Raw genomic sequence first — 25,345 nt, forward strand, 5'->3', positions numbered from 1 at the left:
CCTAAAGCTACGTCACAGTCATTCCCTTCACGTCATCTCATCACACAGGCATTTTGTCATCTTACATCATCACAAACAGGAGAAAGGCTGAATACAGTACAAGAAGATATTTTGAGAGAGACCACATTCACGTAACTTCTATCACATAAATTATTATTGTTCTATTTTTAGTTGTTAATCTCTTAGTGTGCCTGATTTATAAATTAAACTTTATCACAGGTTTTATGTATAGGAGCAGACAAGAGCATAGATAGGGTTGGGAACTGTCCTGCATTTTCAGGCATCCACTGGGGGTCTTGGAACGTATCCCCCATGGATAAAGCAGGGCTAACTCTAATGCTGTTTCTCTTTCAAAAATGTCTCCTGATACCAAATTTCTAAAAATAAAATTACAGAACAGATGGATGCTCTGAATATCAGATATTTAAAGCAATTGATGAATATCATATTTTTCTCCAATGTTACATGACTAACAATACTTGCGAAGTATAATTAAACACTGGGAAAATTTGATGCCTTTATAAACAGGAGCACATAAACCACCAATGAAAAAGAAACCTGATGGAAAATACAAATTGGATGATGCTCTAGGTAAGGTAGCAACAACATGGCACTTACACACGGCATTTCAGCCCCATGTCCTAAAATCAAGGAGTCCTTTTAGATACAATAGAGAACAACAGATATAGAAAAGTAGTAAAGAAAGTCCCCAATTGAAGAAGCTCTACTCACTTCAAAGGGATTGGTTACCCAACCATGTCAAAATTTTAAATGTTCTGCTACATTTCTAACCTCAACTTGCCAGTAGAAGGCATGATTGTGGCCAATTTGTGTTTGGGTAAAAGAAGAACAAGTCTCTTTTTTCCCAGACTTTAACACTTTTATTTCATTTTATTTATTTATTTTTTTTAGAGAGGGAGGAAGGGTAGAGGGAGAGAGACTCTTACGTAGGACAGAGCCCAACGTGGGGCTTGATCTCACCATCCTGGGATCATGACCTGAGCTGAAATCTAGTTGGATGCTTAACAACTGACAACCCTCACCTTACCCCCCACTTTACTAATGCTTTTAAATCCCCAATGGGCTCTTTTGGCTGTTGTTAACTATCTTTGTACAAACAAGCAGTAAAAAAAAAAAAAAAAATGAGTGGCCAGATAGAATAAGAAGATTTATTTATTTATTTATTTATTTATTTATTTATTTATATTTTAAAGACTTCTTTATTAACTTGAGAGAGAGAGCAAGCGTGCTCTCTTATCATAAAGATAAGAGGGAGGGGGAGGGGGGAAGAGCTTAGAGAGTATCTAGCAGAGTCCCTGCTGAGTGGGGAGGCCAGGTGCCAGGGCTGGATCTCAGGACCCTGAGCCAAAATCAGGAGTTGGTCACTTAACCAACTGAGCCATCCAGGGGCCCGTATTGAATTATATTTTAAATTTCATAGGCTCCTTTTTGAAAATCTTTGCCACAAGCCCATCTGCAAAGAACTTGATTATTTATCTACTTTACACATTAGTTTTTTTTACCTTAACATAGTTCTCTTAAAGCTATATTATGTTTTAGAACACAAGATTAGGTTATTACTGTAATTCTACTAAAAAAATTTCCCCAATTTATTACTGATAAAAAACCCATTTAACGTTACAAATGGTTACGACCAGAAAAAGCATCATTGAGATCTAGTATACTCTGATAACACCTAACCAACTAACTTCCAGTCATGCATCTGAGTAAAAGCCATCATGTCTTGGTTTTCCAGAATACCAATGAAATATAAACACAAGGTTTTAGCAATGAAACTGATCAATAAAACAAGTTTGATTCCTGGTGCTGTAATTTCAAAATGGATGCAGATACAAGTTGTAACCACACCCTTCAGGGAAGCTGATGCTTAGGGGAAGCATCTCTTCCCAAACACACTTAGTACCCCCAATGCAGCCTCCCTCCACCTCCTCTACTCAGAAACCTCTTATTTCAGAACACACACACACACTCTTAACACTCACAGAGCAGTGCTGTGTGCCTGTGTGTTGTTACTGCAAGCCCTGAAACTGATATGACAGCTACTTGGAGGCAAATTAAAGTACACAGGAAAGGAATGCCTAGCTTTATCCTACAGAGCCAGGCTGACTTCAGGGAGGAGATGGCTTTTGCATAAAGTCTTGAAGAATGAGTAGGAGTTTGTTAGCCTGAGAAGGAGAAAGACAATCTAAGCAGAGAGAATGCCTAAGGCACCTAGGCACAAAATCTAAAGGCATGTTGTTTCAATCAGGAGGAGGGAGGTTTGGAGTGGCAAGATCATAGGGGTGGAGAGAAAAGTTAGGAACAAATTGGAGTATCTAGACTTTTTAACCTGTGAGCAACAGGCAGTCAGTGACAATTTTTACTTTTTCTTCAGCTCTCCAAGCCTACTGGTTTCCCACGGTAGGTCTACGCTATGTAGGCCCTCCCACGGCTCCTTTCTATAAGCCAGTCTCGTCTTTCCAGGAAAAAGAACATCTGCTTTTCTGACCGACTGTGGTCCTGATCTTTCACCCACTCTGGAAGAGTGGGATTTTATAGTCATCTAAGGAAATTTTCATGAATATATGTGAAGACCATCATTGTTTTGAATTTCTTTCGTATTTTTCACAGCAACTGTTCCTTGTCTTTAGAAAAATTTAATTGTAATTTTTCTAATCTGCATTTGCTAAACTAGTAAAAGCTAGTTTTCTGGAACTAGGTTACAGACAGACTTTGGCCCATTTAACAAGGTCAGACTGTTTATTCTTGACAGAATTCTTTCCCACTGTAAAAAGGTACTTTTAAATGCCACATTCCAAGAGCAGTGCCAGTAAGCCACTGAAGCATATTTTCCCACAAGAACTGATACCATGTGCAATCCCCACCTCACTAAAATCACCCAGAGTTACATAAGGTGCAGATAGGACTCAACGTCACTGGGAAATCTATCGTCACTGGGAAATCTATCGACTGTAGTAGTATGCTAGTAAGTATTCAGAGAAAGCTTCCATACATTTTAAAGCATTGTTACTTTTAAAAAGTAATTAATCAAAATAAAAATGAGAAAGAAGAAAAGGACAGGGAGCTTTAGAGATAAAAAAAAAAAAGTAAGATGACAGAATGGAATCCTTGTAGCTTTATATTAGTATCCAAATCTAGAAGTAGTAGAGACTTTTCTCCCTTATTTTGGGGCTTTTACGGCTGAGCTGTTAAATTTACAGCCCCACTTTTAGATTCTGCCAACCTTCAAAATAAATATATGAGCAGCACTAAAGTAAATTCTCCTACGCTTTCCCCTTCTTTCTTTTGGACGCTTCCCTGAGACTTGAAGGTAGATTATTCCTCCACAGCCAACTGTAAAGTTTAACATTCACATTTATGAGAGATTTAAAAATCATCAGTATCCTTACAGACACTGGGGGCAACGATGTCACTCAAATTCTGTGCTTCAATCCCTGGAGAAAAGGAAAATAGAATGTGGGAGCAACGTGACCCAAAGAACATCATTTAGAAACAAATTCGGCATATTAGCAATAAGGTCAATAAAATACCAAAGAAAATCCGCATTACAAAGCCATCATATAAAAACTTTTAGAAAAGCCTGTAGAGATTAACGTAAGTACACCCCTAATCAACCCAAGAACCCAAGTAGACTAAATAAAGTAACTAAAAAAACTACAACGCAGACATTTTCAACCTTTTCCTGTAATGCCATGGTTCTTCCAAAAAGCCCCAAGAGATCTTAATTTTTATTTAAAACATACCATACAGAAAATGTTAAGTGCACAAGATGGGGAGGTGTATGAAGGTTTATGATCTTGAAGAAGCAGGGATGAAGGACAATGATTATCTGAAGGTTAGGAATGGTTGCCCAGAGAGACGTTCTAAGTGCAAATGTTACTTCCTCAGGGTTCAAGCTGCTATCTATATGAGGGGATGACGCAGGTAGCTGGGAAGATTAACTAAAAGTTTCATCTAATGCAAAAAAACTAAAACAAAACAAAACGACAAAACCAAAAAATCCAAAAAGAACCAAATCAAAACAAAACCCAAAAATAACAACAAAAAAAACCTCAAAATAAAGCAAAAAATAAAAACCACACACACAACCAAACACAAGTACTTTAGATGCTTATAACTGATGATGAAGTGATCCTGGCAGCAACATGGAAAATGCAGTTGGAAATTCATTCATTGATTCACTGGTGAAAGCGGGGAGCTGGAAGAGAACTCCAGGGAGCTGGAAGAGAACTCGATGCCATTCAAGGAGTAGTGAGAAATTTAATGTAGGAAGAGGACAGGGAGTAGGCGTTTATGTGTATGAGGGTAGTCTGAGTGGGAGGACAGAAGGATAGGTCAGGGCTACACTACAAAAAAACTTTGCAGGCTACATGCTACATGCTAGAGTTGGAATTCATTCTTTCGACATTGGAGAATCAAGAAGCTCACATATTCAAAGAATATATGAAAGAGGATATAAAAGTGCAAGTTATAAAAACATTGTTTTATATTCTATTCCAAGAATTATGTCTCATGCTCCTTTAGATGAACATTAACACACCTGAGTAAATCAAATTTAGGGGAGATGAAATTATTTCATTAATACAGTTTGTCAGACTAGTCCCTGACCACGCAAAAAAGGCACATTCCCATAAGAATGTTAAATAGAAGATCTAACAAACCTTTTTCCATTGTGTGGATCCCTGAGAAACCCTTTGCCTTGCAAAAACTTCCTAAAGCACTTGGTCTTGTCGACCTTAAGACAATGCTTGGTCTGGATACTCAGACTTGTTCTCAAGTTCTGAGATTTGAATGGTATCATACAGGGTGTCTATATGATAGAATATAAAAAAACCAGGTGACAACCAGACCACATCTGCACTGTACCTTGATAGGACATGATGGCCAAACAGATGTATGGAATCAAAGAACATCTTGTGCTTTCTTTGACTAAACACCCTTCAGGCAGTAGCACTACAGTTAAACTGTTTTCATCTAGAACTAATTGGCAACAGTGACCACTGATGAAGGAGCTAGAATTAGGTGAGTCAAATGAATGACTATCTTTTATAAACAAGAAAAGTATTTGATTTAACTTCACAAATATACGTGATACAGTTAAATATCCTCATGCATATACACATATCCACAGGAGCTTTCTTTACAGTATAGAATACATTATCTTTCTACATGGGAGAAAGTTTCACAGTGGTCATCAAAGCTTGCCTTCACTGTGGAGGCAGAGTTAACCTATCATATGGTAACTCAAAATGTGTTTTATTGCCACTGAGAATGAACAACGAAGGATCTGGATGGGTTTTCATGTTTGTTTTGGCTCTGGTATTTTCCACGTACCCAGCCCTGGGAATCCTAAAGAAAACGTGTCCTGTTCCCAGCTCTGTGCACTGCCCCATTGTGTTCTACTTCCCTCACTGGTGAAAGTGAAAACGAAACCGGCACAAACACTCCATTGTTAACTATGAAATATGTACTGGCAACTGGAAATTTTCACAAAACAGACCTGGTTGTGTCATGGCAAGGGGATGTTGAGTGGGGAGGGAGTTACAGGAGCGTTTCCGGCTTCAGAGGTGTGTCCTGCACTTTCGCTGAGGTGCTGAGGCGACAGGGCTTTGGGTTTTTTCCATTATACTCGATTAATGCTCTTGGTTTGATTTACTCAGTATGCACTGGCAGCATTTGCAGGCTTCTGTGGGAGCAACTCGGCTGCCCAGGCTGAGGCACAAACCTTGCCAGGTCTCCATAGTAAATACGACATGCACGAAGAGGAAACAAGCATAAACAATTTATTTTCTCTTGTAAAAGATGACATTGTTCTCCGATCTCTGGTCCTACTTCACTTTGTCAACTTGGTGGTGCCGACCTGGTGCCATAAAATGAACTATTCCAGACACAGAGAAAATTAGCAGATTGTGTGATGTGCACAATTCATGCGGCCTCCATCTATGCAGGTTCTGACAGGGTGATGCTGGTGACCTCTCTGAGCATCTCACATCTTGGCATAGGTGAGCAAGGAAAGCTTCCCTGACCCCCAGCCTCTGAGGGTTCCTAAGACACAAAACTTGATGGAGTTGGGTCCCTTCCCTTTATTGCACGCTGGTTTCTAACTACATTTCTTCTTGTGACTATTTTATGAAGATGTCTCCCCATTTTGATTGAGCTCCATTAGAGCAAAAACCCTGGCCATTTCTAAGTCCCATCATCCCTCAGGTTCATGGACAGTGCCTGGCAGACGGAAAGTGATCGGTAATTATTTGCTGACTGAATTTCATTTCATTACTCTTCTCCCTTTTTTATCAAAAAGTTTTTGAATCCTCAAGTTTCCTTCAGTGTTTACTAAATGCTACCCAACTAGGGTTAGAGTAAGAAAACCATCTATTGCTAGAGGCATAAGAATGGAATGTAAGGAATTTGAGTTTTTGTAATGCTTGTGGTATTAAATAATTGAATGATCTTAAATACAATAATTTTGAGAATCACTTATTTCCCAAGTGAATTTTTCTAATTTGTAGAGTTGTCAAATAAAAGTCTTCCCATGTTTACTATTCATTTATTTTGTTTTGGTGTTTCCACAGAGTGCAAAATGTCTTCAGAACATTGTGTCTCTCTCTTTTTAACAATTTTATTTAATTATTTTAGAGAGAGACGGAGAGAAGGCACAAGCAGAGGGAGGGGCTGACAGAGAATCCTAAGCAGACTGCATGGAGCAGGCAGCCAGTCGTGGAGCTAGATCCCACAACCTCTAGATCATAATCCAAGTCAAAATCAAGAGTTGGACGCTTAACAGACTGAGCCACCTCACCTGGGTGCCTCCACAAGTGTCTCTTAATTGGATACATGATATGGAAAAAAAGACCCTTGGAGAAGGGGAATAGAATTCACTTTGTGAGAATTTCATTAAGTCATTAGAAAGACCGAGAACTGTCTTACTCTTTTTTTTTTTTTTTTTTTTTTTTTTTTTTTTTTTTTTTTTAAAGATTTTTTATTTATTTATTTATTTATTCATGAAAGACTGAGAGATAGAGAGAGGCAGAGACACAGGCAGAGGGAGAAGCAGGCTCCATGCACCGGGAGCCCGACGTGGGACTCGATCCCGGGTCTCCAGGATCGCGCCCTGGGCCAAAGGCAGGCGCCAAACCGCTGCGCCACCCAGGGATCCCTGTCTTACTCTTCCATTATGGTACAACGTAGAATTTTTCTCCAAACTACGTGTATCACACACAAGCATCTGAAGGAAAAATGCTAACTGTACCTTTTGTCTAATGGCTGTATGAAGACCCCCCCAATACAACGAAAAGTCACTGTAAGACTGTTCACTGCAGAGCAGAAACGGGTTTATGGCAGGCCATTCTGGGACCTCATCTCAGCATGTGAAGTTACAGAGACCCTAAAAGGAACAACTCATTCTAAGGCATAGACATCTCTCTATCCATGGGCAGCTTTCGGGGTCTGTCCTGGGGGAGTGTCTGGGTGGTATGGCAAATACATCTGGATATAAAAACATCAACACTGGCATTACTCTGAACGGCCCTTGAAAAAGTCTCCTGTGTGGTGACTGTAACATGGTATTGTGTGCTGCTGCATTTATGCATCTGAGTGATTTTAAGGCGACGGACACACACAGGAGTGAACCAAGAGAATGCTTAGTTTTTCCTAAGTAACAATCCATTTACAAGACGTTCAAGTCTGGGGATGCCTGGGTGGCTCAGCAGTTGAACTTCTGCCTTCGGCTCAGGGCCTGATCCTGGAGTCCCGGGATCGAGTCCCACATCGGGCTCCTTGCATGGAGCCTGCTTCTCCCTCTGCCTATGTCTCTGCCTCTCTCTGTGTGTTTCTCATGAGTAAATAAATAAACTCTTAAAAAAAAAAAAACAACCAAGACGTTTGAGTCTGCAGGAGTGTGGCAGAAGTTTTATTCTGAGGTCTATGTAAAAAATAAATTAGCCAGGGGTTGCCTAGATGGCTCAGTCGGTTGAGCGTCCAACTCCTGATTTCAGCTCAGGTCATAATCTTGGAGTCATGAGATCGAGTCCCACACTGGGATCCGCACTAGGCATGGAGCCTGCTTAAGGTTCTCTCTCTCTCTCCTTCTGCCCCTCCTCCTGCTCTGTCTCTCTTCAACAACAACAACAAAAGTAAATTAGCCAGAAGGTACAAGTTCATGCCTCAGTGTTCTCTACTGTGTCAAAATGTGGCATGAGCTAGTTGTTTTTTAATTATAATTTTAACAAGACTTAAATTTTAGAAAGTCCTCAAGTGTTGGAACACCTGTGGAATCTCTGGATGCCCTTTGCAGGACCCAATAATCCTACAGAATATATAGTCTCATGCCTCTGCAGTACTGGAGCCTATCTATGGTATGGAGAGGAGGAGGGGAGAAGGGATGGTGGGTGAGAGCCAGAATACAGACATTAGATTTCTCCAAGCTATTTGCAATCTATTTGGTGGATTCAGACTTAACCTGGTCACAGACTGCTTGTCTGGGTCTCAGTTTCCCCACTTTCAAAATGAGATGTTTGGTAAGGAGTTCTCCCGACACCGTACCTAATAACCATAGTATTGCATCACCCTGTGTACTATATGGTCCAATTCAGAAAAACAATAATAAATACTTGGCATCATAGACATGTGAAGACCGCTCCCTCCCTGAGATGCCATCCACAGTGCTTCATGGTTAGCAGAGTCATCATCAGACTGCTGGTGACATCCCAGGTTCTGCTTCTCAGACCCTCCGGGTCAAGTATGAGTGGTTGCTCTCTACTTCTCTTCTGACAGACAAAAGTGAGTTGCACCATACATTGCATTTGACATGGGGAGTACTTAGAAATGTTGGCTTTAGAATGACTCTATCATTCTAGCTAGTCTTGAAGTCATTCTATTGAATAGGCATACATTATTGAAAAACTTTTGGCACTGAGATTATATAAGCCCATGAGTCATGATTCTTACACGCATCACATACGTGCAATGGAAAGAACCTCCCTGTAACCTACTCTGTTTTTCCACAAATGTAGTAGTATTTCAATACAGGTTGTAGAAGTTGATTTTCATGGTTTCAGAGAAATTTCTGATAAAAATCATCCACATCAGGTAACCAAGTGTAATGGGGTTCCGCCCCCAAGTTTTGGCCCCTTCCAGTACCGTGCTAGGTCTCATACATGTATTCATGGACCTTCCAACCCCCACGTGCACACTCTGACTGGCTGTCTGTGAGCCGTTGCCCTCAGACGTGGGAGTGCATACATGTGCCACAATCTGCTGTCAGAAGGAAGGACACAAGGAGAGCCCATGCAGTGCCCAATCAGGGAATTCCAGTGCCCTGAGCATGGCAGGAAGAGGGGGGGTCTCAGACTCTAGCTGGAACACCTCCGTGGCACCCTGGATTCTGCGCTCCATGAAGAGGCCCAGCTGGAGCAGGGCCCACGCAGGCTCCTCTGAAGTATGAGATCCTGGCCATGGGCCCCTTCTGCCTGAGTCTACTGCATTCACTGTAGCTATTCACATCTTAATTCTACAATCTTTAAATAAATAGGCATAAACCATCTTTTCTCTGTATGTGTAACATCTGCATGTCTGATTGTGTACTGAGCAGCAAGTACCCAATACTCTCTAAAGACATCTTGACTGTCATGCTGGAGGCATCCTGGCAAAGTCAGGCATTTAAAGGACACCTCACCCTCCCATATCAGATGAAGACAAGCTAAGCCATTTGTCACTCACCCTAAGCGATTCACCACCTACAGCTATGACTATAGTCCACTCTTATAAATTGTTCTAAATTTCTTCCCAGAAGGCCAATTCCTTCAAGGAGCTTACAGCCAGATATATAAGACCCTGAAAATAATTACAAGCAAGATAGAAAAATAGTATTATGATAGATATTAATAAGATGTTAGCCTAGAAACACTGAGGGAGGATTGATTCTTACAGGGAGTAAAAGAAGGGGACACCTGGGTCAGGCTTTGAAAAGTAACTAATATATTAGCATTTCCCATGGCTGTAAGATGCCAGTTTTGAATCAGTTAACTTGTAATTCCTTTAACATTCCAAAGATTAAGTTGATTCCCAGGTCCTGTATGACATAACCCACTAAAAAATGTGTATTTCCAGGAAGTGGAGTGCAGTCTTTTTCTCTTCAAGAAATTCTAAAAATAAGTACCAGTTCGGTCTGAAAAACTGTGATTCTAAGTCTTTATACATCACCACGGATATGTTAACTAATGCATCACTAAATGGTTTCTTCTTTTAACAGAAAAACAAACAAACAAAAAACAATGGGAAAACTTTTAAACGCAGCACCCTTTAGGAATCATAACCTTTAGTACTGACATTAAATGCCAGCTATCATTCTTGGAAATAATGTCAAATTTGTTCCAGTGTCTTTCCCAGTTGATAGTATTTTTTGCTAGTATTTTTTACTTTATGTCACCATAAGAAATACAGAGTATGTGGGACAAATGAGACACTGAAAAATCAGGTATTTATGACTGTTGATCCCTTTTTCTCTATGAAATAATTGGTCTACGTTTTCCTGTCTGAAGATATCAACTTTCAGCAAGAATGGAATGTTAATTGATATTACACATAAGCCGGGCTACCATTCTTTAAATTTAATAAGAAAAAAAAAAATCAAAACAAAACCAACTGGGTTTCCTGTTTTTATTTATGGTTTTTTGTGCCCATTTTGGGGAAATCAAAATAAAGAGTCTGCCTCATGAACGGCTCGTCCTTCCCACTATTAAGATACCCAAAGAGATCAGCTCCTTTCATCTGGTCCCCTGGTGACCACTGGGATCACAAAGCCTATTGAAGCTTTTCCTCAGGGACACTAAACAACTATATCCTAGGGAAGCCCGCAGCCCACCTAACCCTTCCCACTGGAGAAATACATAGACTCAGCATTTTGGCTGTGGATATGTAAGAATACAAGGGCTCACTCGACCCAGCCCAAAGTGGAAACATATCCTTTAAATACTATCTTGTACTTCATTTTCTCAAAAGTATGATTTATCTTTCAACAATGGTGACACACTCTAAGAAACCTCTGTAAAAATTCTGATGCCCTGGGTAAAGCATACAATGTTGGGGAAAGTATGTGGTCTTATGTGTCCAGGTTTTAGTATCCCTATTTGGGGGATGGGGAAATGGAACACTTTTGTAAACTGAATGTTTTCCTAAGACAAGCTATCTCAGAGAATTTCCAACTCCCCTTCTGTCTATATCTCAGCAGCGGAGGCATTACTGGAATTTGGGCAAACAATTCTTTGGTGGGCAGTTATCAGCCTCTTTGTGGCCACAGCCATCCCTTAAGTCATCAGGATGACCAAAGATGCTGCCATACATTTCTCAACAATGCCCTCCACTGAGAATCTTCAAGGCTAAAGATGTGAAAAATGACATATTGATTCAAGAACATTCTTTTTCTTAAGGCTTAATCTAATGCTTTGACGACAACTTTCATAGTCTTCATGGACCCAGGGGGATTCTTGGCATCAACCTCCTACTGAGTAAGCAGCAGCGTAAAGGAATATTGCTTGGCTTTTTGTTATCTCTGCATGAATTCACTACATGCAGAATAGGTCTTTAAAAGATAAAAGTTATTAGTGCCTACATGATGGTTTTGTGTCTGGTGGAGACAAAAAAACCCTGGACACTGTAACTCATTCTTTGCCAAAACAGACCCTTGGATTTATTCCTTATACTCTGGCTTGGGTGGGGAGGGTGGGGTGCTGCTTGTTCATGGGGCATCCTAGTTCACTATAAACTTCGTTTCTTCTTCATAGTCAGCACCACAGATTCAGAAGAGTGCTTTCACATACCTGTGTAGGTACCTCGTTATTTCTCAAACTAGGATGCTACAGACAGGACAACATTTCTGGCGCTCTTCTTTCCTAAACCCTTGAACTATGTTTCCCCAGACTTTGTGTATGCAGCTCTGAAAATAGTGGTTATGGCAAAAAAGCAACTGGAAACTTGTAACTGATTCTTTTTTAGTGGTGACAATGTAACAGACTATTTTCTGCAATAGGTCCTATCTGTGACAAGCCCAGTCTGTATGTATCTATAGTTACAAGCAAAACCTAGCCCTCCTGTTTAAAAAGCGCAAAGACAGGAAGCCTGGGTGGCTTAGCAGTTGAGCCTTTGGTCCAGGGCATGATCCTGGAGTAACCGGATCGAGTCCCACGTCGGGCTCCCTGCATGGAGCCTGCTTCTCCTTCTGCCTATGTCTCTGCCTCTCTCTCTCTCTCTCTTTCTGTGTCTCTCATGAATAAATAAATAAAACCTTTTTTTTTTTAAAAAGTGTAAAGACATTCTCTCCCCCAACTGACCACAGGCAGTAATAATCTCAGGGGCATGGCATAAGGGCAGTTCATTATTTAAAAGAGGAAACATAACTTTAATGAAAGAATAGCACTTTCTCACTCACCACTGAAGTAAGAGCCATCTGAAAACTGTAGATGCGGGCAAGGCCGAAGTCAGCCAGTTTTATTTGTCCACTGCTGGTCACTAAAATGTTCTGTGGTTTTAAATCGCGATGCACTACTCGGTGAGAATGAAGAAAGTCCAGGCCTCGGAGAAGCTGAAACATCATATCCTAAATAAAACCAAAAAAGAAAATCAATAAACTATCAAAACAGAAATTCAACATGTGGAGGAATCCTTAGCCTTGGAAAGCATTTGACAAGTATTTCCTGAATAAATGAATTTGTTTTCCTTCTTAACCTCTCTAGTCTTCCATTTGCAAGGTCACAAGCAAAAAATTTCACATTGACCTGTATCTTATTCACAAAAGGAAAATTTAAAAATAGTTTCAGATGCCTGGGGTGCCTGCATGGCTGTCGGTTAAGCATCCGCCTTCGGCTCGGGTCACGATCCTAGGGTCCTGGGATTAAGCCCCGTGTTGGGTTCCCTGCTCAGTGAGGAATCTGCTTCTCCCTCTCCCTCTGCCACTCCTCTCTGCTCATGCTTTCTCTCTCTCAAATAAATAAAATATTAAAAAAAAATAGTTTTGGATGGCATAAGAAATATTCTGGGAGGTAAATACCAAACTGGTATCTGTAGTAAAGGCTGGGGAGAAGAAGTAGGTGTAAGAGGGAGACACTTTTTACTTTATATACTTTCATATGGTTTAATATATTATTTCAACAGTTAAAACCTAGTATATGATAATGCTATTAATGGTAATTCCTATTACTTTTATAGCAACTAAGTAGTCACTACGTGTCAAGTACTTTTCTCAATACCCAACACTAAGGTAAATAATAGCATTATCGCATCTTATGGTCAAGAAACTGATTCACGGGTATATATAATTAGCCCAAAGTAACATCACTAGCCAAGTAGTGTTGATTCAACAGAAAAAGTGGGTTCAAATTCCCAGTGCATTCCTTTATTAGATCAATGATGGAATGAGTATATAAGGCCAGGTAAGCCATTTAACCTTGTGAAACCTCAATTCCTAAGCAACAAAACCGATTTCATGGCATCACTGTTAAGAAAGCACTTAGCACAGTAGTGAGTCCTCAATAAATGGTAGCTCATTGCTATCATTATTAACCAGCATGGAGCGGGGCGGGAGGTGGCATTCAAAAAATAATGTCACATCTTTTTATAACTTTGGAACCAGTAAAATTAGAGAGAAGATTTAAAACTCAGAAACAGTGTCTGAAAGTAGGAATTTAAGATTCTGACCATTGGATCCTTTGAATTCTAAGGTTAATAAAATTGACCTACCCTCCAAAATACTGTGCAAATGCTGTGCACAAGGGAGGATGGGATTATTTTGTTCATATAAGGATTAGAAAAGTGGTAGGGCAGCATCATGGGCTTCAAAGCTGGCAAAGGCTGTGAGGACACACTTGTTCATCAGCTGAGTCATATTTGGTTATTGGTTACAGTGCTGGTTTTTCCTTTAGAGCTGGGAGTTCTGCTGGCTTATTTAAAATCGAAGCCTTAGTTTTACATAAAATGAAGAGAAAATTGTGCTTACTTTTTATAATATTATGAGATTAAATGAAGTAATATATACCAAGGGAGGTAGTGCAGTTTTGGGAAATGGTAAGCATTCAATGAATGACAATCATTCAAGTGTCCTGTTTCCCCAGGGGAGACAATCACAAACAACCATAAGAAAATGTGGCCAGTGCCATAAGGTCAGGGAACCTGCTGACTCCTTAGCATTGGAAACAAAGCACTGAGCAGTGATATGCAATGACCCAGGTGTACTAGAATCCCTTTGAGATGCACCTCAATGGATACTCTGTCCTGGGAAAGTTTACCTTCTAAGTTTTCAAAGGCAAACCTCTTGAAGAAAACTGCACTGATGAGGGTCAGTCCTTTAGGACCCGGGAACCACTGCAGGTCACACACCTCACAATGCACATCCTTCCAGTGTGAAACGGAAGCATATGTATTAACAAGAGTACTCTGCTGGGGCAAACCAGTCATTGTTGGAAACGTTATGCTCATGGCTTGTAAGCCCTGGATTTTAAACAGCATGATTAACCTAAAGTAATGCCATGCTGGCCTGTCATCTTTATTCTTATACTTTCAACACCAACCATTTAAAACTACTGAGAATATATGTTTGGTTCATTTATCATTGTTTATAATAGTCTAAGCAGCCAATTAGCAGAATAAAAATTTTAAAATTTGAACTAATTAATAAAACTCATCTAAAGTTTACCAAAAACCTGAACCAAGAGTAAAAAAAAAAAAAAGTGTTAATTGCTTTTATCTATGTATTTATTTATATAGGACATATGACATCTTTCTTAATTATTAAAATGGTACATGCTTAATGTAGAAACTTATAAAAATGTTTTTAGGATCCAGAGGAAGGGGATATGTGGGTAGCTCAGTTGGTTAACAGTCCAACTCTTGATTTTGGCTCAGGTCATAATCCCAGGGTCATGAGATTGAGCCCCCTGTGGGGCTCTACACTCAGTACAGAGTCTGCTTGTCCCTCTCCCTCTGCTCCTCCCCCTGCTTGCATGCTCACTCTCTAAAATAAATAAATAAATAAATAAATAAATAATCAATCTTAAAAAAGAATCCAGAGGAAGAACAGAAATCACTCAAAATCCTATTGCTCAGAGAATAGAGAAAACTTTATCATTAAATATTTTTTGTCTTTCTGGTCTTTCAAAAATTACAAATGTCTCAAAAAAAATTACAGATGTTGCTATATTTGTAAGTATAAATACATCATATTTATATGTAAATATATATAATGTATAGCATAAACAAAGACTTAATATAAACACGTATTTGTAAATAAAAATGATTATTCTGTACACATTATTTTGTGGTTTATGTGGTTAAATGTTTTAAAAACATTTAACAATTCATTATGAATATTTTTGCCACATCCACAAGATTCTTTTTTTTAATACATGATTTGTTTTTAAGATTTTATTTATTCATGAGAGACCCACAGAGGCAGAGACATAGGCAGAGGGAGAAGCAGGCTCCCCATGGGGAGCCTGATGCAAGACTCAATCTCAGGACCCCAGGATCACGACCTGAGCTGAAGGCAGACACTCAACCAGTGAGCCACCCAGGGATCCCAATACAACATAATTTTTAACGGCTGCATGGCTTTCCTCCCTGAGATATGCCATAATCATTATTTTAGTTGTGTTATTTTGAAACTTGTACTGGAAGTCTAGTTCCCCTTCATTTAAGGCTAGAGTACTTGAAAATGACTTGTTACCATTATAACTATTACACCCAGCACAGTTTAAGTAGTGCCAAACCATATAAGTGCAATAACGATTCCACATAAATGGTGCTTATCGAGGTATAGGAAGCTGATTTTACATAAGGATTGCCATTCTTTAGATTTTATTAGGCTATTTTTATTTATTTTTAAAGATTTTATATTTTTACTTGAGAGAGAGAGAGAGTATGAGAAGGGGTGAGGGGTAGAGGGAGATACAGGACAGGGATTCCAACACGGGATTTGATCTCAGAACCCTGGGATCATGACCTGTGTGGAAGGCAGACGCTTAACCAACTGAGCCACCCAGGTGCCCTATCAGGCTATTTTTAAATTTTTTTGTGTGAGCAAATAGGGTTTTCTCCTAAACCTACAATATCCAGTTACAAAAGAGTTTTGAACTATGTGAGCTTTGAATTAAATAGCTTAAAAATTTTTGCCCAAATCTCATTATCTTCAATGATTCAATTGTGAGGTAGACTGATGTACATTGTAGACTTGTAATAACTGTGATGTGGGAACCCTCCTCAATCTTTACCTGTCATTCACTGGAACACCTAATCTCAAAGGGAAAATATACTCAGCTACATTAGGGACTCCAGTCATAAGGAAAAATAAGACATGGTACCAATTTCTCAGAATGAAATGAACAAAACTGTACCACTAAACAAGGCAGGGAAACACACTTTTGCTTCAGAACCACAAGAAGTGCTTGGATCAAAGACATTTCAAAGGATTCTTTACTTAAGCTTATTACCTGTTCGATCTCAGTTTATAGTATCATGAGACATACTTTTAAAATAGCTTCTCAAGAATTTAATCTAAATTGTAAAATTTGAACTAATTAATAAAACTCTTAGTCTGTCTTATACAAGACACACAAATATTTTACAGTAAGCCTGCTGATACAAGGCAAGGAAACTGTGGATACTACTGTTAAGGCTCTTTAAGTTAAACACAGATTTAAACCTTTTTACATTACAATGCACAATCCTGGTAGAAAAGGATTCAACATCTAGTCACTTGGGGCCCTCATTATCTTTCTGAAACACATGGAAAAACATGTCTTAACAGGGCACCATCATGGAATGAAGTCTGGCTCCCAGTGACTTTGGGTGGGGATTTGTCCTTGGTGACCCTCCCCTCAGAAGATTCTGGACTTTCGTCAGCATACCAGAAATCTGTAAAGCTTTGTAATCATTTCTTTTAACCGTTCTAGAGGTTCAATCCTGTTATTTCTTTAAAAACAAGACATCAAGCAAACAAACTGAAAACTTACCTCATGCTTTTCTAATGGGAAGAACTTTTATCATTGGGTCTTTTTTTTCAACTACAAAGTGTCATTAGTTCCAAAAACGATACTAAAACACCTAATTTATACCATCTAGTAAATCACAGAAATGACAGCTTTCAATGGACAATTCTGGATTTTTGGCCTTATCTATGTTGGTATCGTCACATCCCCAAGGTTTTAGTGACAAAAATGTACACCAACAGTATATCTAAAAACTAAAAATAAGACACATACAACCCATAGTCAATGACATTTTTTTTCTCCTAAAATGTGTAAATTACAGTGTTTGTTATTCAAGTTTCAAGTATCTTAGTAATGGTTTGTAATTTGCTACAAAGGCCTACTATCCAGTTGGTTTCCTATGAAGGGTATTACAGGAGTCTACAGTCTAAAATGGATCACATACAATAAAGGTATTTTACATTAAACTGGTAAGATGTAGGTATAAGGTAGGGGTTATGATTAGGAATAGAAATAAAAGATTGTGACCACCTGCATATAAAGGGTGATAGTAAAAGCCATAAAGAAAGTAGAGCACTATAATAACAATGACAGTAATGAGGGTTAGTCCCAGAATCTTTTTTGTTTTTGTGGGTTATGAATATATATATTAAAATTCTTAAGCGTGGTAAAATACACATAACATAAAATTTATCATCTTAACCATTTTTGAGTATATAGTTCAGTACTAAGTATATTCACACTGTTGTGCAACCAATCTCCAGAATTCTCTCATCTTGCAAAACTTACACTATGCCCATTGAACAATTTCCCATTTCTCTCTCCTCCCCAGACCCTGGCAACCACTCTTCTACTCTGTTTCTATGAATTTGACTATTCTAGATACCTCATGTAACTGGAATCATACTGTATTTGTTGTTTTGCGACGTGTTTACTTCACTTAGCACGATGTCCTCAAGGTTCAGCCATGTTGTAGCATATGTCAGAATGTCCTTCCTTTTTAAGGCTGAATGATATTTCATTGTATATTCCATATTTTGCTTATCTATTCATGGGCTGAGGGACACATGGGTCATTTCCACCTTTTGGCTACTGTGAATAATGCTGCTATGAACACAAGTGTACCAACATCTCTTTGCATCTATGCCTTCCATTATTTGGGATATATATACCCAGAAGTGGAATTGCTGGATCTAGTTCCAGGGTCTTTTAAAATCACAGTTCTCCTATAAAATATAGTACAATATTACTCCATAAAGCAATGGAGTAGTGACTTAAAAAAGCCACGTCTGGGTCAGTTAGCAGGTCATTCACTCACTGGCAATTTCATTCCCTCCTATTTCTGTGCTCAGGGATAATCTGCTATATGTCACATCAAGCTTACTGTCAGGTTACACACCTTTATTCTACTTCAAAAATTGACAGAAGCTCGCTCATTCATGTTTTCACTGTTCAATTCACAACAATAACAATGGGCTGCAAAGATTGCTTTAAAAACAGGTTCCTGCTGCTTCTCATTTTGGTCCTCAGGAGTACCCAAAGAATGCTCATCCAAAATCACGGAAGGGCAAAACAAATTCTGACAAAGCAAGGGCGGGGGGGGGGGGGTTAAAGGAGATTCTTGCAAACTTCAGATCACCTGGAAAGCTGTAATTCATGAATTCAAAGCTCCAATAAATGGGAGGACCTGGAGTCAAGCTACAAGAGTCACATGTGAGCTCTGCTCCAGGCAAGCTGCCAGTATTCCCTGTCACCTCACCACACCTCAGGCCGGCAGGGGCCAGGGGCCAGTGGTGAGAACAGGATAGATAACTGAGTAAAGGCAATACATCGCCTGGGGGCTCTTCAGCAGAAACAAAGGCAAGGCCCCTAATTGCAAGTGCTGACTTTCTATTTTTACTGCCTCTAGGCAACTGGATAAAAGCATAATAAAAGTGGCTTTGTATGCCAATTTTATTAATAAAATATGTATTCTAAAGAGAGAATGAAAAGAATCCATATATTATTCATTCCTGGAAGTGACCATAATGCTGAAGTAGGTAAAGAATCAGTCTTAACTAACTAGAAATCAGAAAAGAACAACTAATTTTCATCAAGTGTGGAAAGTTGGTATTTGAAGGACAATGTAATGACTAAACGGACAGTCTGAAAGGAGGAATCATTACATCACCATGAGGGCTATTATTAACCCACAGTGGGAAGTCATCGGGAATTCAAACTACAAATAGCAAGGTCAATTATAACTTTTTCAGAGCAGGATACAAAAACCAGCATTGCATCAATACGAAAATACTGAGCACCAGTGCCTAGAAGATTGTTCACAAATGACCCAAATGGTTTTTGTTCTTTGCACATTATTTTGTGCCTCTTTTAAAAAACATTTAACAACATACTGTGCATATTTCCCCATTTCAAGACATATTCTTTAATATATTTTTTAACAATATGCTTTTTAATGGCTGCATTTGGAAAAGTATCCTCTCATCTTTCCCCATTCTCCTTCTCATTTCCCTGTTCTGAGAATCTTCCCCTCCTCTCCAAATGAGGTAATGGATTTCAAAAGTTGGTTTTCTGCTCCAGAGTGGAGCATATTATTATCTGCCTCCTGTAATAGACATTGTTGGTCGCCAGCCATAAAGATTGGTCCAAGGTAATCACATTCTCATTTGTTAGGAATTGATCCAGGGAGGGACACGAGACCTAGTGCTAGCCAATGAGATGTAATGGTAAATCTGCTCTAGAGTTTCGGGAAGTATTTTTCCCCTTTAAAAGAGGACCACAGTAGAAAATTCTTTTTTTTTTTTTTAATAGTTTTGGATTTTTTAAAGATTTTATTTATTTATTCATGAGAGACACAAAGAGAGAAGCAGAGACATAGGCAGAGGGCGCGAAGCAAGGAGCTTCCCCTGCAGGAAGCCTGATACGGGACTCCCAGGAGCCTGGGATCACATTCAACCACTGAGCCACCCAGGCGTCTCCACAGTAGAAAATTCTTGCAGTACTTCCTCCTCACCTCCCAGCCCCCATTCTCTATCCAAGCATTTTACACTAAGTGCTACTCCTTGAGGCTGTGAACTTGGCAGTTGTAGCAACCATCTTGAAACACAAAGGGAGACATCATCTGTGCTTATAAAATGCCAAAGTGTAATGAGGGAGAGTCTGGGTTTTTGATAACATTGCTGAATAGCTGAATCAATTTTGGGGCTGCCCACCTCTGGCCCTGTAGTTAGAGCAATAATGCCCTTATATAAAGAAAGCTATTTTTTCATTAAGTGTTCTATAATTTGCAGTTGAAAATTATTCTAACAAATCAAACTTAACTAAAATTACATTAACTAAAACCTGTTAAGGTCATTATCTTTCATTTAGAGCCCTCTTTGCTTACCCACCACCCCTCCCCACCCCGCAAGGGGCTGTACTAGCATTCTTTTCTTGTTGCCAATTACCACTTCCAGGTGGTTATCTTTTTCTCTTTGAAATTTATACCTCCTTTCATTTATTGTCACAACATCTTCTTCATTGTTATCATTTGCTATCAATCCTCCATATTCCTCAGGCTCTATGGCACATCCTCTCTACCCCACACTCACCATTTTCCTGCATGACTTCAAGCAGCTAAGATGCCCTACCTAGCTAGTACCTTGACTTGAGACCTTGACTTCTTTAACCCTATTCCATTATATTTGTTGTTTATCTCCATGGCTAAAAACCAAGAATGCATTATCGCTCAACTCTGATATATAATATTTTAATTAAACAATGTTTAAATTACTTTAATTACATTTATTTATATGTCAAAATATCACATTTACGTAAGTTCATTAGACAGTATAACTAATTAAAATTTGGAGAGCCAACCTCTTCACACACCATTTGCTAGATCTGCCAATTCCCTCATCTCTCTTGTTGGTCATTTTAATCTTATCTTTATATAAAGCTTAATCCTCAGCTAATCCAACCACTCTTTCTTTCTTGGCTGTTATGCTGCAGAGAGTTGTTGGGGGTGTGTGTGTGGGCAGGGAATGATCACATAATATGTGTCCATTATCAATAATATGAAGTTAGCCTTCAATCCTGATTACTGCTATGTCATCTTATTGATCCCTAATGAGCCATCCTGCTGTACTTATAGGCTAGTCTGAATTTTTACTGCTGTCTCCCTACCTTATCATCTTTCTTAGCACTCTAGCCTATACTCCATCATGGGGAGAAACACAGACATCAAGGGAATGCTATTCCCTTCCTTTGTATCCACCTATAAATTTATAAGCACTGGCATCTAGCCCTCTCCTTTATCTTCTGGTAGGAAGGATTTCCTTCCTTCTATTCAGTATTCATCTTCCTTCTACACTCTAGGTCTCATTCAATTCAGCTTATTCAAGTAACCTTTGCTCTACTAGCCATTCCCTACTATACCTGGAACTTCTTCCCTCTCTATTGTCTCTTGACCAAGTGACCCCTTTCTTTCTTTTAGGATTTTATTTTCAAGTAATCTTTATACCCAACAGGCACTCAAACTCACAAACTTGAGATCAAGAGTCACATGCTCCACCAACTGAGCCACCCAGGCACCCTTCCCCTTCTTTTCTTTTTATTTATTTATTTTTTTATTTATTTATGATAGTCACAGAGAGAGAGAGAGAGAGGCAGAGAGACACAGGCAGAGGGAGAAGCAGGCTTCATGCACCGGGAGCCCGACGTGGGACTCGATCCCGGGTCTCCAGGATCGCGCCCTGGGCCAAAGGCAAGTGCCAAACTGCTGCGCCACCCAAGGATTCCCCCCCCTTCTTTTCTCAGACAATGATCTTTATACATAGCAATGCACATTTTCCTATTTCTCATCCACATCACATCACTACAGTGAACGAAGATGCTGCAGCTCTTACAAGATCACCAATAACCACTCATTTGCCACAACCAATGGGACATTCTACTCCATGGCATTTCACCCTAGGTCCCTTCCTCCCCGACCTTCTAGGTTTCTGTTCTCCAAAGGAAAAAGAGCTCTAGGTTTCTGATCAGAAATGTAACACATATTCACTGTTAAAATAAAAAAAAGTCAAAACACAAGGAAAAACATAAATATTACCCACAATTCTCCCACCCAAAGATAACCACAATTAACATATTAGTGTATCCTTCTCTAATTTTTCTATGCATATATTCTCATATAGAAAGTTATTTCCTGTTTTATAAATGGAATATGAGTGTATATGATTTTGTAACCGTCTTTTTCACATCATAATGTATACTGAATCCATTTGCATGTCAAGGAATACAGATCTACTACTTAACTTTTAATTGTCATGTGCTATTCTCCTTTTATTTGTATACTATCTTTAACCAAAAGGTTTTTTGTTTTTTAAAGATTAATTTATTTTTAGGGAAAGGGAGAGAGTGAGAGAAAGCGAGTGGTGGTGGGGGCGGGGGGGGCAAAAGCAGAGGGAGAGAGAGAATCTGGAGCAGACTCCCTGCTGAGCTTGGACCCCCAATGCCAGGCTCCATCTCATGATTCTGAGATCATGACCTAAGCCAAAATCAAGAAGTGGATTTTTAACCAACTGAGCCTCCCAGGTGCCCCTACCCTGAACTTTCTAACATGCAGACCTGATCCTATCAGATCATTCTCATGCTTGAATGCCCTCAAACCAAGCCTACCTGGCTCTGGGTCTTGTATCTTAGAGCTTCTGAGGACTTCCTCCATCTTTACTCACTCACTGCTCTATGGCCCCATTTCTGAAAGAGGGCCCTGCTTTAATCACTCTTCCTGCAGATACACTAGACTCCTAGGACACCATATTAACAGGTGCCAAAAATGTTCAATGACTTTTCACAGAGGAGTGAAAAGTCCACAAACTAAACTGGATGACTATGAAATCTATAAAGCCATAAACTTAAAAAGAACCCACTGACTCTTCCCAAGGAGGAATACTTTGGCGGGTGATAAAATTCAAGGGAAATCAGAAAAAGTAGGTTTGGATTATGCGATAGGGACCAAAGAGGCATAGCACAGAAATCAGTATTCCTACTATTCCTACACTACTAAGACCCTATTAAGACCTGGTAGCTATTAGAGCATCTTCATATGTGTGTTAGGACTTTTGGTTCATTATTTCAAAAATATAATATCCTTAGGTCTATAATGAACACTGAAGCATGGAATAAAAACAATGAAAGATGTTTTCTTTCTATCCTACCACCTTTATCCAAAATTCTTGTAGCAATCCAAGCCCCATCAAGAGACATGGATTTGATTTTAGCACACTGTTCCACAGTTAGAGGTATGACTCTAAGCAAGTCACTTATCAGCTCTCATCCTAAGAGAGGCATTCTACAGATTAAATCCCTCTGCTTGAAATATCACTTAGATGCAGAATTAGACTACTGGCTAAATCTCCAAATAATTTAATTTCATATCACCACATCAATAGTTCTCAAAGTGTGGGCTCTTAACCCAGTGCTACTAAGTTCCATTTCATCTTGGCCACTAGCCAACTGATCAACCAAGGCCCAACTTTTTGGAACTAGTTATTTATTCATAAAAGTCAGGACGGGGCACCTGGGTGGCTCAGTTGGTTAAGCATCTGGTTTTGGCTCAGGTCAACATCTCAGGGTACTGGGATCGAGCCCTGCATTGGCCTCCCCACTCAGTGGGGAATCTGCTTCTCCCTCACCTTCTGCCTCTGCCTTTCCCCCTGTTGTGTTCTTGTGTGCTCTCTCTCCCTCTTTCTCACAAATAAATGAATAGTATCTTATAAAAAAAAAATCAGAATAAATTCTGCCCTGCCTCCATCACAGAACTGCAAGAGATATTATTATTATTATTATTAAAATTAGGTTTTGATTTGTTTTTTAAACTGTCAAGTGCTACACTGTAAATTCCCTAAGAAACAGGTATGTGGGGCTTATCTATACTCTCCCTGGAATCCAAGAAAGTACCTTATACAGAGAGATCTGTTGATTTTACTTGATTTGATGAATTATTTAACAGTGCCTAGATAGGCATGAAGATGAAGTATAATGACTTTTGCTCTTGGCTCCGTGCAGAGAAGTTATATAAACATCCTCACTTATTAAGCTGATTCCTAAGTTGTTAGTGAAAAGTCTACAATCCTCCATTGTGGTTTATCAGTTATTCACTAAGAATTTACTGAGTGTTTGCCAAGTAAAACACAAAAGAAATTTCTCTTGGAAATGTATACAACCTAAGCAAGCCACCTGCATGTGAGATGCAAATTTCCATTTGAGGGCAGTATGATTTAAAAGAAAGGCCTTTGAATTTAGTGCTAAAGGCATTGCATCTCAATTTCTGCTTATAGTAACTTATATAATTTAAGGCAAATCATTTGCAACACTTGTGGGCCTTGGTTTTCACATCTATAAAAGTGGAAATAACCTTGAAGACACTTAATAAGATATTATATATTTATATATAATTATACATATTGTAATAATATATAATTACCTATAATAAGTAGGACATGAAATACTTAAGTACTTTTATATGGTGTAAAGTGCACCCAACGCATTGCTACCATTTATTCGAAAGAGATATTAAGACCCTACTATGTGTCAGGCATTGTGTGGTAATGATACACACAAACACCTAAGACTAAGATTCAGGACACTTGTTTTAATGGGCAGAGAAGATATAAATAGATACCTATACACTTCAAATCAGTTTACGGCAAGGACTACACATGGCACAGGTGCTATAGCCGCTGAGTAAGCCCAGAGGAATAGCAGAGGCTTTAGAGAATAAGTGCTTAGGTATTTGAGGACAAGTGACAGCCCCTGAAGAGGGCTTACTCCTAAACGGGACCACATTGCAAAGGGTTTCACTACTGGGCCTGCATAGGGTGTTTATGGAATCTTATCTTAAAGTCTGTAAGAAACTAGTGAAACTTTGTAAAAGAATGGTATTATTATTTATGATTCAGCTTATAGAAAATATGGGAGATGCTATAAGGAGGCTATTATTCTACTCTAGACATAAGACAGTAGGGTCTGAACTAGAACATCAGAAAGGGAAAACAAGAGGACAGTCAAATCAACAGACAAAAGTAATCGGTGAATGTTTTCACAGGTTGACTTTAACAGGCCATCTTTTGAGGACTCTGCTACATCTCCAGGTTACACATGAGGTGGCCTAGAGACTTTATTTAATCTCCCTTCCCTGAGCATCAAGTCTTAGTCTCCTCATCTGTAAAATGAGGATGACATTTTCTTGAAAGGTGGTTGTGAAGACTAACGCTAGTGCGGTAACCTCCTGGCCGGGGTAACAGGTTCGGGACTGGTGTCACCAAATCAAGAAGAGGACCCATTGTTAGCAATGGCATCTGGCTAAGTTC

At 39.2% G+C, this 25,345-nt stretch overlaps 1 protein-coding gene across 2 annotated transcripts in view; it reads right to left on the reverse strand.

Moving 5' to 3' along the window:
• CDK6 (cyclin dependent kinase 6) overlaps nucleotides 1–25,345 on the reverse strand; it is a 241,585-nt gene that overhangs the window by 117,150 nt on the left and 99,090 nt on the right. For both annotated transcript variants that reach the window (XM_035698480.2, XM_025471371.3), the window contains exon 3: nucleotides 12,446–12,613. In XM_035698480.2, the coding sequence (XP_035554373.1) occupies nucleotides 12,446–12,613 (168 nt within the window). The remainder of the gene's footprint in view (nucleotides 1–12,445; nucleotides 12,614–25,345) is intronic.

Source organism: Canis lupus, chromosome 14, assembly GCF_003254725.2.
Source record: "Canis lupus dingo isolate Sandy chromosome 14, ASM325472v2, whole genome shotgun sequence".
NCBI lineage: Eukaryota > Metazoa > Chordata > Mammalia > Carnivora > Canidae > Canis > Canis lupus.